General features: G+C 39.6%; 1 protein-coding gene across 7 annotated transcripts in view; it reads left to right on the top strand.

Annotated features, from left to right (window-relative positions):
* COL6A6 (collagen type VI alpha 6 chain) overlaps positions 1-16,428 on the top strand; it is a 148,510-nt gene that overhangs the window by 21,396 nt on the left and 110,686 nt on the right. For all 7 annotated transcript variants that reach the window (XM_087892527.1, XM_087892526.1, XM_060683679.2 and 4 more), the window contains 11 exons: positions 398-476; positions 6,673-6,818; positions 7,167-7,259; positions 9,731-9,784; positions 9,878-9,949; positions 10,059-10,085; positions 10,439-10,483; positions 10,628-10,681; positions 13,650-13,712; positions 14,953-15,018; positions 15,860-15,913. In XM_087892527.1, the coding sequence (XP_087748653.1) occupies positions 398-476; positions 6,673-6,818; positions 7,167-7,259; positions 9,731-9,784; positions 9,878-9,949; positions 10,059-10,085; positions 10,439-10,483; positions 10,628-10,681; positions 13,650-13,712; positions 14,953-15,018; positions 15,860-15,913 (753 nt within the window). The remainder of the gene's footprint in view (positions 1-397; positions 477-6,672; positions 6,819-7,166; positions 7,260-9,730; positions 9,785-9,877; positions 9,950-10,058; positions 10,086-10,438; positions 10,484-10,627; positions 10,682-13,649; positions 13,713-14,952; positions 15,019-15,859; positions 15,914-16,428) is intronic.

The following is a 16,428-nucleotide window of genomic DNA, read 5'->3' as shown; positions in this document are numbered from 1 at the left end:
ATTATATGTCAATCAATTTTCTTGAACAGTCCTTTAATTAAAGATTTTGCTCACATTTGATCTCCATTTTTAATTAATTCAAAGTCTGCTTACTGCTATTTCAAATGATATACCTCTCTAAGATTATAAATGGCTTTATATATATTCAGTCTGTGCATTGGTTTGATAATTACAGTATTTCTTCTTTTATTATGCTTTTTCTTTAAATAATTTTCAACAGAAGAAATGTGTCTTCTTGTAATCTTTGTCAATGATGGTTTATCTAAGTGCATCTACATTTCTCCAATTCATTCATCATATTATTTGATGAATGAATCTGTGTTATACTATACAGTTCTTGTTTTTGTTCCCTTGGTGTATGTCCCTATTTTAATTTCATTGTCCTTATATTTTTTAGGTATTACTTCTTTTCTCAGATGGCTTGGATGATAATATAATAGCACTTGGACAAAAATCTGAAGAATTTAGAATACAAGGTAATCAGCAAATCAAATGTAATACTTTAGCTCAAACAGATAATTTACATTATTATTTCAAAAGTTTTCTTTGTTGGAATTCAGGGCTGCAAGTTCTCATCTGCCCTTCCTTGCTTAATCTAAAAATAACCTTACCTAGAAAATATTTTAGGAAAATAGAAATATTCAATTAAAAAGTTGAAAGAAGAAATTGTTTCACATTTAAAGACAAGAGATGAAGTGATTCTTTAATAATAAAAAATGGTAACAAATTCTAAAAAAGGATTTTCTGACGAATAGCATTGCAAAAGATCTTGTTCTTATGCTAACTATCTAGCAAAAAGATGTTACAATTTCAACACAATTTCTACCATATTAGAAGGATTCAACAACTGCGGTTATCCAGTCTGCATCCAAGTTATGTCATATCATATACCTTGTTTCCTCAAAAATAAGATCTGGTGTTATTTTTTTTTGAGTTTGAAAATAAGCACTCAGGCTTATTTTGGGGAGAGGTCTTTTTTTTTTTAAGTTCAGGAGGTAGCAATCATGAAAGGTGATGCTACCACTGATCCTGCCCTGTCTGTCCCACTGTCTGCTTGCCCGTGGCTGCAACGGGTGAAGCTCTCAGCATGCCTTGGCTTCTACCTGCCCTGCCTGCTAGCCCAGCTGCTGCTGGAACACTTCTCGCTCATCATGGGCACTGTGCTAGCCACCAAGCGGATGCCCATGCTGCTGCTAGCCTCGTGGGGGCTCTTCACCCTCCTGGCGGGTCAGGTGGAGGCCAGGACATGCCAAGAGCTTGGCCTTGGTTGAGGCTGTAGGCAAGCAGACAGTGGGACAGAGAGGGCAGAACTGGAAGTAACTACCCAAACACTAATCACTCTGTTTCAAACCATCCCTTTGCAAGCACATGAAGCTTTAAGTCTCTATCGTTTCTCTGTCTGGAGAAAAAAGTGTTTGGTCACCTATGGGGTGCTTGGGAAGGGATTTGCTCCATTCCCAAGCACCCCATAGGTGACCACTTTTCACCTGGACAGAGAAATGATGGAAACTCAAAGCTTTGAGTGCTTGCAAAGGAATGGTTCGAAGTGGAGTGATCAGCTCTGTTTCAAAGTGTCCCGTTTGCAAGCAGACGAAGCTTCATCTCCCTCTGGGTAAAAAGTGCGCAGTCTAGCCAGGCAGAGGCAGTGGCAATCCCAACATGCTGCCCACTCTGTCCCACCATCTCTTGGCTTGCCTGCAGCCATGCCTAGTAGGCACTCATGGGCACGTCGAGACCACCTGCCTCCCCCATCCCCCATGCCTCTGCTTCTGCCTCTGCCTCTGCCTGCTGCTGGTGCCAACATGCAAATCTTCTGCAAATCTCCCATGAGTCAGGCAGCCATGTAGCATGTCCAGATTGCCTGTCTCTTCCCCCCACCTCTGCCTCCATGCTCGAACTTACAGATATTTATGCTGTGCCCAGGGGCCAGCAGGCTGCAGCTGTTGCTGGACACCATCGGGCCCCACGTGCTCACTTCCTCTTGTGCTGGCCACGCCCATCCCCCTGTGCTTATTAATATGGCTTATATTAGGCACACCCCAAAAAATCAGGCTAGTGCTTGTTTTCTGAGTAGGTATTAGTTTCAGGAAAACATGGGTAGATTTAAGTGCATTCACTCCATTTGTTATGGTTCTTTTTAAACATATATCCACCATGATATGAATTTTGGATGCACGCATCCTCAGTTATATGTGTTTCTAGGCAATTTTCTATACATTTACCCCTTTTAAAGTCACAATTATACTCCATTGCTATATCAAGCACAGCAAAAAAAAAGACTGGAAATTCTTATTCCAGATTATGAATGGGAAAGTGTAGCTATCTGAATTATTCTGCTTTCTTTACATTTAGTATATCAGTGGTGGGATTCAGCCGGTCCGGACCAGTTCGGACAAACCGGTTGTTAAAATTCTGGCCAGTTTGGTGAACCAGCTAATTCCACCACTGACTGGCCCTGGCCCTGGCCCTGGCCCTGGCCCTGGCCCCGACCATTTTTGGGGCCATTTTTCAGGCCATTTTTCAATCTAAAATGGCCCAAAAAAGGCCTGAAAAATAGCCAAAAATGCCCCAAAAAATGCCCAAAAATGGCCTCTTTTTCAGCCCTTTTTGGGCTGGTTTTTGGCCATTTTCCAGGCAGTTTTCTGGGCCATTTTCCAGGCAGTTTTCTGGGCCATTTCAGCCATTTTTGGGGTCTTTTTTGGCCATATTCAGGCTTTTTTGGGCCATTTTCGGGGCCATTTTCAGCCATTTTTCTGGCTGTTTCTCAGCCATTTTCAGGCTGAATTTTTGAATCAAAAACGGCCTGGGAAATGACCTGAAAATGCCCAGAAAACAGCTCAGAAAACGGCCTGAAAACTGGCCTGAAAATGGCCAAAAATGCCCCCCAAAATGGCCCAAAAAACACCCGCCAAAATGGCCTCAAAACAGCCTGGAAAACGGCCAAAAAACAGGCAAAGAAATGAAGATTTCAAATCTTCAATTACCTCTCTTGAAGCTGTACAATAATCTGGATTTGAAAGGAGAAGAGGAATTTGTAGCTTGTGTGGGAACACACTTCAGACTTCTCAATACCTCACATCCATTGTGCTTTTATCTGCCCCGCTGCACAAATCTTTTAAACATTTGCTGGCAAAGACAAAGTGAGCCTTCACCCCAAAGCATATTCCCTCTTCTGAAATTGGATTATTACACAACCATATGAAATAGTATAAAATCACACTACTAAGCACAGTAACACCTGGACTATAGCAAAACTTAGTGAAAAAAATTGATATAAGTTCCCATGCTGCATATATAGATTATGTTGAAAAAATGTAATGTCTTTGAGTTGATTTAAAGCCAAGGTATGAAAATAAGGAAAACAAGAAAATTTCATCAAAAACTTGAATTGCCATAATGTTGTCTTTCTAAAGTCCCCTGCTTCCTACTTTGCTCCAATTACAATTTCTGTACTAATAAACTTTACCTCCAGTTTTAGAACCAATTCTGAGAAAATAAGCTTGAAAGAGAGTCAAAAATCCTTCCACCCACTTGGACCTTTTCCTCAGTTCATCTCTTTGCAAAACAGGTTGTGCTTTAAAACACACCTCTGTCTCTAGCACATTTAGTTGGACAACAAGCTGACTCTTTGAAAAGAAATCAAGGAAAGGAGGGAGGAAAACCAAGAGACCCCCCCCAAAAGTAATGGGTTGGGGTAGGGAAGAAATCTTAGCTATCAGTGTAAAAGTCCCTTTTTTCAAGTGATAACAGTTTTAGGATAAATCAGATCAATAATTATTTATTTATTTATTTATTTATTTATTTATTTATTTATTTATTTATTTATTTCAATTTGTATACCGCCCTTCTCCTAGTGGATTCAGGGCAGTGAACAGCCAGAACTAAAACACATGCCAATACAAAATTTAAAATTATTAAAAGAATTACATAACTGGCCCAATTTAAAACAATTCAATTAAAACCCAATGACAATTTAAAACTAAAAAAGACTAAAAAAGGGGGAGGGGGTTCAGCCAGCCCTGCTTGATGGAAAAGAAAAGTTTTCAAAAAAGACCTGGAGATCCGATATCCTTCGTATCTCCAGAGGCAAATCGTTCCAGAGGGCGGGAGCTGCCACAGAGAAGGCCTCCCCCTGGGGGTCGCCAGCCGACATTGCCTGGCTGACGGCACCCTGAGGAGTCCCTCTCTGAGGGCGCATACTGGCCGGTGGGAGGCTATCGGCGGCAGAAGGCAGTCCTGCAAATACCCAGGTCCTATGCCATATAGCGCTTTAAAGATGGTAACCAACACCTTGAAGCGCACCCGGAAGACAACTGGAAGCCAATGCAGCTCACGCAGGAGAGATGTCACATGGGAGCGCCCCCTCGCTCCCATAATTCCCCGGGCAGCCGCATTCTGCACCAGTTGGAGCCTCCGGGTGCTCCTCAAGGGGAGCCCCATGTAGAGAGCATTGCAGTAGTCCAGGCGGAAAGTGACGAGTGCCTGAGTGACTGTGTGTAAGGAGTCCTGATCTAGAAAGGGACGCAACTGGCGAATCAGGCGGACCTGATAAAAAGCCCCCCTGGCCATGGCCATCATATGCTCTTCTAAAGACAGCCATGCATCCAGGAGGACGCCCAAGTTGCGAGCCCTATCCATGGGGGCCAATAACTCGCCCCCGATAGCCAGCGATGGCACCAGCTGGCTATATCGGGATGCCGGAAGCCACAGCCACTTGGTCTTGGAAGGGTTGAGTTGAAGCCATTACTCCCCATCCAGATCCGCACAGCCTCTAGGCACCAGGACATCACTTCAAGGGCATCGTTGGGATGGCCTGGGATGGAGATGTACAGCTGAGTGTCATCAGCATACTGATGGAACTCCACCCCAAAGCCACGGATGATCTCACCCAGCGGCTTCACATAAATGTTGAACAGAAGGGGCGAGAGGACTGACCCCTGACCGACCCCACAAACAAGGCACCTCGGGGTCGACCTCTGCCCCCCTGCCAACACCGACTGCGACTGGTCGGAGAGATAGGAGGAGAACCACCGCAGGACGGTGCCCCCCACTCCCAACCCCTCCAACCGGCGCAGCAGGATACCATGGTCGATGGTATCAAAAGCTGCTGAGAGATCTAACAGGACCAGGATAGAGGAGCAACCCCTATCCCGAACCCTCCAGAGATCATTCACCAACGCAACCAATGCTGTTTTTGTGCTGTGCCCAGGCCTGAAGCCGGACTGGAGCGGATCTAGATAGACAGCTTCATCTAGGTACCCAGGAAGCTGTCACGCCACCACACTCTCAACAACCTTCGCCAAGAAGGGAAGGTTGGAGACCGGACGATAGTTAGCCAAAACAGCCGATCCAGAGCAGGCTTCTTGAGGAGGGGCCTCACCACCGCCTCTTTCAAGGCAGATGGCAAGACACCCTCACTCAAGGAAGCATTGATAATCCCCTGGGGCGAGCCTCGCGTAACCTCCCGGGAGGCTAGCACCAACCAGGAGGGACTCGGGTCCAATAAACATGTGGTTGCATTCAGCCACCTGAGTATCCTGTCCACGTCCTCGGGAGCAACAGGGTCGAACTCCTCCCAAATGACAGTCTCAAGACCGGGACCCATCATCCCGTCTGTACCTACCCAGTCGGAGACTAAGCCTTCCCGAATCTGAGTGATTTTATCGTGCAGATACTGAACAAAATCCTCAGCACGACCCTGCAAAATCCTCAGCACGACATATGTCCATGCATCTCTCCTGCTCAGCTTTTCTTCACTATCTGACTATTCCATAATATAAATAAAGACAGAGGAGGACAGTTTTGTGATTGGGAGAACTTTGTGTCTATTTTTAGGGCCAGAATGATCACAGCTCAATGACAGAGCATAGATATTGCATATTCAAGCAAAGCAGAGCTAAGTAAAACTTCTGTTGAGATCATTGCAAACTTCTCATAAATTAAAGTCCATGAAGGTGGGGAGATTAGTGATCCTTAGATGCCTTTCTATATTTTTATGCATAAAGTATGTTTCTATTCAAGTCTTCCTTTATAGATATGCTGCTCACGATAATCTGTAATATTATTATTAAAAAAACAATATGGTGGTTTTTTTAAAGGAGACCAAAACACAGATCCCTAAAAAGGATCTTAATTTACCCATTTTTGACAGGGTTTTTCAAACTTGCAATCCTAAAATGTGTGGACTTCCAGGATTGCCCAGACATCATTCTGGTAGTTGAAGTCTACACATCTTAAAAGTTGCCAAATTTGAAAAACACTGATCTATCAGAACATCTAGTTCAGGAGTATCCAATCTTGGCAACTTTAAGACATGTGGACTTCAAAATGGGCCAAAAAACGGGCAGGGGTGGGGGCCAGCCAGTGGTGGAATTAGTCTGATCTGGTCCAAACTGGCTGACTCCCACCTCTGTCTTTGAGGCGAGGGGCCGGGAGGTGGGGCTGGGTGTGATGAGTGACATTGAGTTGGCCAAGCCCACCCAATCACATGACCACCTGGCCACGCCTACCCAGCCAGTCATTAGGGCAGAGAACCGGTTGTTAAATTATTTGAATCCCACTGTCCAGGTATATGTGCCCAACTGTTCACAGGATGTGAAAAAAGGAATCATTTATAATAACCAAAAAAGCAGATATTAAAAAGTTATTGATAATAATCACTGTTTCAAATAGGACTAGATGGACTAATAACAGTTTCCCTGGAAGGAGCCAAATATATTGATCAACTTCAGCATATTGAGTTTGGAAAGGGATTTGGATATAACACTCAATTATCTGTTGACACAGAAAATATTGCTATGAGGCTCTTTCAGTATGTGGTAAGTTCATAAAATAAAACCAATAGATTAGATTTTGAGACTTAAAGGATCCTTTTTATGCCTGAGTAGCATAATATAATTACAAGAGGCATCTACAGAAGAGAGCAAGGGAGGGCAATTGACAAAGACAACTTTGCCTTTGCAAAACTGAAAATACTGAAACTTTTGTATGTGTGTCATGAAATTGTATATATGTATAGGTGAATGTTGTTTTTGTCATTTTGATGAAAGTCCTGGATACTGCAGACTTCTCTAAGAATTAATATAAAAGTGACAATAATAATACTCATTATTAATTATAACTAACCAAATTTTGTAAGGCTAAAATAATAATTTCTTCTCTTCAAGGACCAAATTGCTGAGCGAAAATGCTGCTGCATATTTTGTAGGTGTGAGGGAGAAGAAGGACCCCGTGGAGAAAGACGAGAAAAGGGGCACAAGGTAAATATATTATGCATCATTTAATTCTGACCCCAATGTCACAGAGACTTGCACTGAAAATTTTACTTCAATTAAAAATGTAAGATTGTAGAAAATTAATAGTCTAGTCAAAAATAATAATAATAAAAAGAGTATAACAATGGGACTTGTGTAGTACTACTACAGTTTTATTATTAGTTATCAATTTATAAACAATACATTTCTTCACATTTATTTCTTCATAAAAAAACAAATGTACAAGGGTATTAATGGGAGTGTTAAAAAAAAGCAAGATTATGGCTGTAACTATGTGATCAAAGCCCCACACCTTTTTACAAATGGAAGCCATCTTCATATTTTTACCATCATGCTTGACTCTCTGTCCCCAATCAGACTCTATCCACAATCAGATGCTCACAATCCACAATCAGACTCTATCCACAATCAGATGCTCACAGTCAGACAACTAAAACAGGGAAGGAGGTAGGTAGGTGTGCCCAAGGTCAAAAGATGAGGAAGTCCCAAACTCCAGACCGCTTCCCAAAACAAATTGGCTGCAATTGATTGGTGGACAACGAACAGTGGGTGGTCCAGAGGAGGAAAGGGGATTTTATCTATGCTACTTTTTGCATGGAAACTACAGACCTTGCTTTTCTTTTTCTATGCCCATGTGGAATTATCAGTAAAATTATACTCTTGGTAAAATAATGTCACAGGAGTTTCTTTTGCTGCATGTGCCAACATGATAGTTGACATTTACACCCTTGCAGACACCCCTGAAAATGTGTCAAGAGAAGCCAGAGTTAATTTATACCACAGTTGTAATTGTATGTGGGAAAGACTTTGGGAGATAAAGAGATGCTGTCTAGGGAATAAATCAGATAAAAGAAAGAGTAGTCGGCAAATGCATACTTTGTGAACTAAGAGAATCAAAAGGGAAAGTCCCTAAAATCTTGGTCTGTAAAGATGACTACGGAAGAATTGTACTTGAAGACTTGCAAGATTCTATTAAAGTAGCTTTACAATAACGTAGAATTAGCTCTTCTTGTCATGTTTCCTGTTTGGTCTACCTGATAAGGCTGATGTCAGAGTATCTGTGCTTAAATGATATTAATATTATTATTACTTCAAAATAAATAAATAAATAAAATTATTATTATTATTTATTATTAAATTAGATCATTTATTTCTAGGTTTATTCCCTAAATCTGTCTATAAATAATTGTTAATGTTTTACATGACCACCTGGTATATGGAACCATTTGTGAGAAGATTCATAGAGCAATGCAATACTTATCTGAAACCCAGTTAAAGGCCTTGGTCTAGATGCTGTTATTCATACAGTATAGTGGAATTGCCAATAAAGGAAATATATGCTACTAGAAGTTCTTGATAATTAAGCAGGAATTTCTACCTGTAGAATAGTCCCTTTAATGGTTTTCCACTTGAAAGATAGCTGGAATTGGTCAGACCATACTGAAAAACATCTAAATACAGTCACTTGTTAAGTCTAACATTCATTTGTTTCTTTAGGTTAATAATAATAAACAAATGTCTCCCGCCTTTAAGGCCATCCCATTTTTCATCCAAAAATATTCAAGACTCAAGTCCTTTTATACAGAAACATTAACATTCAGATAAAATAAAACAATGTCATCTGGAAAATTGTTGGAGAATTGGAAAATATGGTGCATCTCATGTTATTTCAAGAAGTAGAGAAAATGAAGGATTGCAAGGAAGTGATTTCCATAGTTTAGGAATTATATAAGAAAAGATATCTGTTCCTCAGATATTTAACAGTGGAGTTCTATAAATGGCAATGGCTTCAGAACAGGCCCTTCAACATTTATTTTTTCTGTGTGCTTGAGTGAGTATTGACTCCTGGCCACTGCCTGGGGAAATCCCTGTAGTTTTCTTGGCAAAATTTCAGTGACTGGCCCAATACCACCCAGCTCACTTCATGCTGACAGCAGAACTAGAACTCATGGTCTCCCAGTTTCTAGCTTGTGCTTTAACCACTATACCCGTGATGGCGAACCTATGGCATGTGTGCCAGAGGTGACACACAGAGCCGTCTCTGTGGGCATGCGTGCCATTTCCAGCTGCTCTTCTGCTTTCCGGTGCTTTCCCGCATGCTGGAGTACCGGAAACCCAAAGACCAGCTGGCCGTTGTGCATGCGCACGCTGGAAACCTAAAGACCAGGTGGCCTTCAGGTTTCCGGCATTCTGGTGCACATGCTCCAATTTGGGCACTCAGTGCCAAAAAGGTTCACCATCACTGCACTATACTAAACTGATTCTCTCCATGTTCTTCAGATCTGTAAAAGCCTAAATCAGTTATGTGAAGAAAATAAAAGTTCATCATATTAAGTGTCAACGGTAATGCTAGCAGGTTCTCTTCATCACAGGCTATTAGTGTAAATAAAGATTTTCACTGGAATATATCTGTTATTTCAATATTTACAATTTACAATTTTAATTGATATTTTCAGGGTACACCTGGTTTTGTGGGACATCCAGGATACCCAGGAAATGATGGAGACCCGGTAAATTGTGTAATCTTTAAATTAATCCCTCAATGTTTGGGGTAAGTATATATTTGATTATGTACTTACATAATATTTGATTTTCTACTTCAGGGTCCCAGGGGAATCCCTGGAATTCAAGGAAAGCAAGGTGATATAGGAGAATGTGGCACTAGGGGACGAAAAGTAAGAATTTACCCATCATTTCCTTTTGATCTTTTGTTTTGTTTTGCTTTTAATATATGTGCATTACATTAGTTTTATGTTTTAATACATAGCTGTTTAATTCTTTCAGGGTCAACGAGGACTGAATGGAAAAAGGGTATAGTAAGAAAATATTTAATGTGTGCAAAATTTTAATTACTGTAGTTTATTTAACATTAATTTCTAATCCAAGGCATTAGATCTCTATGATGCACAAGGTAGAAAGGCTTGGGTTCAAAAAGGGAGAAAAAATGAAATTGTAGCAAACATAGTATAAAAATTTTCATAGTATGTTAGGAAATGAAATTCAGGTCAAAGTGATGGTCAAAAAGCAAGTGTAATAACTGACAGTCTTTTACTAGTTTTGGTCACCTACTGAAACTGATATATATTTAACTTCTATGGATATTATTACGTTGGATAATAAATAAGTAAAAACTGAGCTGATACTAACTGATTTTATTCTCCCAGGGAGAGGATGGGGCTGATGGAGTTGATGGAATTCACGGGGAAGAGGTAAATAAAAGTTATTTCTTATTTTATTATGTGCCAGGAGTGTATATGTGTACATATATGGGTGTCAGGGTGCATTTTCACCCAGTGATATATGGTATACATGCATACACACACATAGATACACACACTTATTTTATTTTTTAGGGATCACTTGGATTTCCCGGACTAAAAGGCGAAAAAGGAGATCCAGGAGAAATGGTAATATTTAGAAATCTTATGTTGCCTTACTTTGAAAATCAGCAAAATTCCAGCATCTCTGGTGCATTCTTTGGCAATCGAAAGACTCCAGTGCTTCCAATTAAAGCAATCAATTTGCATAACTCTTCAACATTCAATGGTTTCTCCCTGCCAAAATTTTTCTTTCAGATGAGGTTAGATGCTTTTCTTGATTCTCCATGAGATACTTCTTTGGGGGCAATCAATAATATTAAAATGTTGGGTACAACTAGGCAATCAACGCATTGCTTTTCTTTATGCATGTAAAAGAAATTGGTTTTTATAGTCAATTATGTCCACTATTTTGATGATGTTTTGACTACTCTGTGGATACCTCTGCCAACTATCACTCCAGCTTTGTATTTTGTCAGCTTTGTTTGCTGAAGTGTGAGTGGTGAAAGAAGAGGCAGGGTCTAGAATGAATATAGGGGTAGATGAATCTGGACTAAATACCAAAATGACTGAGCAATATGAAAGAAGTCTTTTGGAGTACTGCTGTCATGTATAGACAGTGAAAACTGAATTACAAAGAAGTATATAGAGGAAGAGTTAAAGAGTCTAGGAGAAGGGGAAGACTGAACTTTGCAACTTGGAGACATTTGTTTAGAAAGGCCTTTAATTTTACTATAACATTGTGCATTTATATAACATCTAAATCTTTATGGGATATTGTGGACCTCTTCTCCATGGAAACAAAGGATGGTTTATTTTAGAGGTGTTTCTTCAACAGACAAAGGAATACATTCTACAAATGAATCCAAAGTGGCTTGGGTCGCTGGGTCTAAATCCTCCTCTCTTTTTTTTCAAGAAATGATCCTAAAACAGGGAAGGGGAATTTATACCATCTCCAAAGCTGACAATTATTTTCTTCCCTAGAAAACCAGAAAACTGGTTTAGGACGTGGTGGTTCTTCTAAATTAAAAGAATAATAAGAATATAGAATAATTCTGCACTCTTTTAAGTTTTCATATACTGGCTTTTGCACTAAACATCAGAGCAGAAGCATAAAGATAAACATGAAAAGTGCAAGAAAAAATAGAATTGATAAATGCACTTTTCCACTAGCAATATTCTCTAAGTAGAATTTACATGTAAAAAATTATATATATATTTTTTACATTTTAAGTTGTAAAAATACTTTTAGAGGTGTAAGCTTCATTGGGTGAAATTGGATTTACTTCTAAGAAAACATCTGTAAAATTGAATTGAATTACAACCAGTATGTAAGTCATGTTATTTTTTGTTGTTGTTAGTCGCGAAGTCATGTCCGACCTATCGCTACCTCATGGACAATGTTCCTCCAGGCCTTCCTGTCCTCTACCATCCTCTGGAGTCCATTTAAACTCATGCCTACTGCTTCAGGGACTCCATCCAGCCACCTCATTCTCTGCCGTCCCCTTCTTCTTTTGCCCTCAATTGTTCCTAGCATTAGGCTCTTCTCCAGTGAGTCCTTCCGTCTTATTAGGTGGCCAAAGTATTTGAGTTTCATCTTCAGGATCTGGCCTTCTAAAGAGCAGTCAGGGTTGATCTCCACTAGGACTGACTGGTTTGATCACCTTGCAGTCCAAGGGATTTGCAGGACCATAGTTCAAAGGCCTCAATTCTTTGGCGCTCAGCCTTCCTTATGGTCCAACTTTGACAGCCATACATTGCAACTAGGAAAACCATAGCCTTGACTATATGCACTTTTGTTGGCAGAGTGATGTCTCTGCTTTTTAGTATTCTGTCTAGCTTTGCCATAGCTTTCCTCCTCAGGAATAAGTGTCTTTTAATTTCTTGGCTGTGGTCCCCATCTGTGGTGATCTTGGAGCCCAGGAAAATAAAATCTGTCACTACCTCCATTTCTTCCCCATCTATTTGCCAGGAATTGAGAGAGCTGGATACCATGATCATAGTTTTCTTAATGTTGAGTTTCAAGCCAACTTTTGCACTCTCCTCCTTTACCTGCATCAAGAGGCTCCTTAGTTCCTCTTCACTGTCTGCCATTAGAATGGTATCATCTGCATATCTGAGGTTGTTGATATCTCTCCCAGCTATCTTAATTCCAACTTGTGATTCATCATATAAGTTGAATAGGCAGGGTGACAGTATACAGCCTTGTTGAACTCCTTTCCCAATTTTGAACCAATCAGTGATTCCATGTCCAGTTCTCACTGTTGCTTTTTAACCCACAGATAGGTTTCTCAAGAGACAAATAAGATGGTCTGGTACTCCTATCTCTTTAAGAACTTGTCACAATTTGTTGTCATTCACACAATCAAAGGCTTTAGCATAGTCAATGAAGCAGAAGTAGATGTTTTTCTGGAACTCCCTAGCTTTCTCCATGATCCAGTGTATGTTGGCAATTTGATCTCTAGTTCCTCTGCCTCTTCGAAATCCTGCGAGAATTGGTAGTTCTCGGTCCACATACTGCTGGAGCCTAGCTTGTAGGATTTTGAGCATAACTTTGCTAGTATGTAAAATGAGTGCAATGGTGCAGGTAGTTTGAACATTCTTTGGCATTGCCTTTCTTTGGAATTGGAATGTAAGCTGACCTTTTCCAATTCTGTGGCCTCTGTTGAGTTTTCCAAATTTGCTGGCAAATTGCATTTACTGCATCATTTTTCAAGATTTTGAATAGCTCAGCTGGAACACTGTCACTTCCAGTAGCTTTGTTGTTGCTCAGACTTCCTAAGGCCCATTTGACTTCACATTCCAGGATGTCTGGCTCAAGGTCAGTGACCACTCTATCGTGGTTATCAGGGACATTAAGTTCATTCTTGTATAGTTCTTCTGTGTAATTTTGCCACCTCTTCTTAATATTAAATCATGTTATAGCATGGGTTATTATTAAAAGATTATCAAAGTGAAGTGTTTCTCAATTTAAAGCAATTGCAATTCAATCTAACATGAATTTTGAAACAAATAAATCTAAGCAGAATGTTTTTACACAAGTATCATATATCTTTAGGGCAATACAGGACCCAAAGGCCCTCCTGGTGACCTGGGACCAAAAAGCTTCCAAGGAGATCGTGTAAGTTTATTTTTTAAAAAAATACTTGTAACACATTGTACTGCATTGCATTATATGATCTGTATGCATGTTTGTATGTTCAAGAGAAATAAAAATAAAAATAAAGGATATTTTCTGTTTGACTATAGAATAATTACTAATAACTAGAAAACCTTAGCATCCATGAATGTAGTAAGCACGAGTGCCTACAGCAGTAGAGAGGGTGTCAAAAAAATCAGGATGGCAGCTGTGATTCAATAATCAATGTTCTCCATATTTTTCACACGCACACACACAGTTACCATTTTTATGTTTTTGCTTCTGCTGCAGACACTTCTGGGTGGTAGATCTTGTTCAATGTTTAACAGGCTATATGGCTTGGGATCCTAAGATGAAGCTATAAGCAAATATCATGCACTAGTGAAGAAATCAATTACCTAAACTAGAGATGTGATATGTGTATTGGAAGTTTTACAAGTGATTCCTAGGGTTTTTTGGGGTGTGGACCCCAAAGCCAACATTTGGCTAATTGCCAAAAAATAGCAATATGGTTCTGAAAAATGTACTACAGGATCTAAGTGAAAGAATTATCTTAATTCTCTAATGCAGTGCTTCTCAATTTTAGCCATTTTAAAATGTGTGACCTTCAACATACAGAATTTCTCAGCTACATGCTAAGTGGGGAATTCTGCAAGTTGAAAAAGACCATATTAAAATGATCATGGTTGAGCAATACTGATTTAATAGGGTTACCATATCTGCAAAGATAAAAATCCTCTCCTTGAAGTCTCAAATATGAAAAAGAGGACAAATGGGATGATTACTAACCCTGGATATCTCTTAAGGCCCTCATTTACCATCAATGAATAAATAGGCATTAGGTGCAAAAGAGTTGTTTCCCCATATCTAAGATCAGCCAAGGAAATTCAATAATATTTTTCAGACCTGTATTGTTGCTATATTATTGTGTAATTGGAACTTCAAATAAGATGTGCGTAGAAAAAGACATATGTGCTTACTATTATCATACTTTATTTCTCAATCTCACACCCATATAGAGGAACAGGGCTTCAAAGCCGCAGCTGCAATGCATATATCATTTTTGTTGACCTTCTGGCTCCACACAATCCCTGCTGTCTGGACTAATATGACTAGATTACCTATTGTGTGATAAACTTTATGAATGGACATACTGGTTGTTCAAATTTGATAATTTGAGAGGTAATTCTCTAATCAAATGGTTATCATATTTATATTACAGGGTGAACCTGGACAAGACAATAATGTAAGAGGAGCAAAAGGTTTCAAAGGACTGTCAGGAAGGATGGTAATTGTTATACATTAATATTCAAATCAAGTCTTATCAGTATATCACAATAACTTGTGTCTTCAAAGTAGAATGGTTTAAGGCAAAACATTTGCCTAGTCATTTTGTGCAAAGCCTTTAAAACAGTGGTTCTCAACCTTCCTAATGCCGTGACCCCTTAATACAGTTCCTCATGTTGTGTTGACCCCCAACCATAAAATTATTCCTAAAACTATTGAAAATATGTGTTTTCCGATGGTCTTAGGTGATACCTGTGAAAGGGTCATTCGACCCCCAAAAGGGTCCCGACCCACAGGTTGAGAACCACTGCTTTAAAAGATAAGGGAATAAAGATACCTTTTGAATTGTTAAAACTGTTGCTTTCCTTTACATGCAAAGATGGGAGCAGTAATTGAAGTAGCTGTGGGAAAGATAAAGCTGCTTTAATGAAGAGAAAGGGTTAGTTCTGGCTGTTACATCATGCAAAGCATCTCTTGTGAAAGCCTTGCACAGCCCTAGATAAAATGTCTAGGTAAAAAAGAAAGGTGAATATGATTTATTTCAGGAAATTTTCAACAAAATTTGTGACAAAAGAAAGAATTCAGGCACTTGACATCCTGTTGGACTAGGATGGGGACTGGGGATAGAGAGAGATCCTTAAATCCCACCATGACACCTTAATACCATAAAAAGAAACCTGGTGCCCACATTTTAAGTAAGATTTGAATCTTGGTGCCTTTCAAATTTCCTTCTTTCCCATTATGCTTTTAGCCTTAGGAAAAAAGGGGGGGAAAGGTGCAATGTTTGAATATGGAAATATTTGTTACATATCAATTAACAGAAATATTAATTCTCTATTCAGGGAGAAAGAGGATTAAAAGGTTCAGATGGCTCAGCAGGATCACCAGGAAATAAGGTGGGGCCCTTTATCTTCACTATCTACTTATCCTGGATGTGACAGAAAATTATGTCCTCATGGAACTGGCTGCCCATGCTATCTAATGCAGCATTTCTCAATCTTTGCAACTTTAAGATGTGTCAACTTCAACTCCCAGAATGGCTGGCTGGGGAATTTTGGGAACTGTCAAGCTTATGCATCTTAAAGTAACTAAGGTTAAGAAACACTGCTTTAAAGTTTCATCTGTTCCTAGTCAGCAGGTTTCCTTCAAAGTAATGGCTGAGGATTCTGTACATTTTGGGATTATATCTGGAATAAACCAGACGGAAATACTATAATACTTGTATATCTTAGAACAACTTTAATATGTCTAATGAAATAAAGATCATGAGGACACAAAAGAAAAAAGATGTTGGTTGCTTGCCACAGATAATTATTCCTACAGATAAACTATTGTTGCTTTTCCCTTGTTAAAGAAAAGGATACAAAAATTCCAGGCTAGACTAGAAGAAATGATAACTTCAGGCTCACTG

Source organism: Pantherophis guttatus, chromosome 4 (assembly GCF_059756535.1).
Source record: "Pantherophis guttatus breed Tessera chromosome 4, ASM5975653v1, whole genome shotgun sequence".
Lineage (NCBI taxonomy): Eukaryota > Metazoa > Chordata > Lepidosauria > Squamata > Colubridae > Pantherophis > Pantherophis guttatus.
This window is presented reverse-complemented; position numbering and strand designations above follow the sequence as displayed.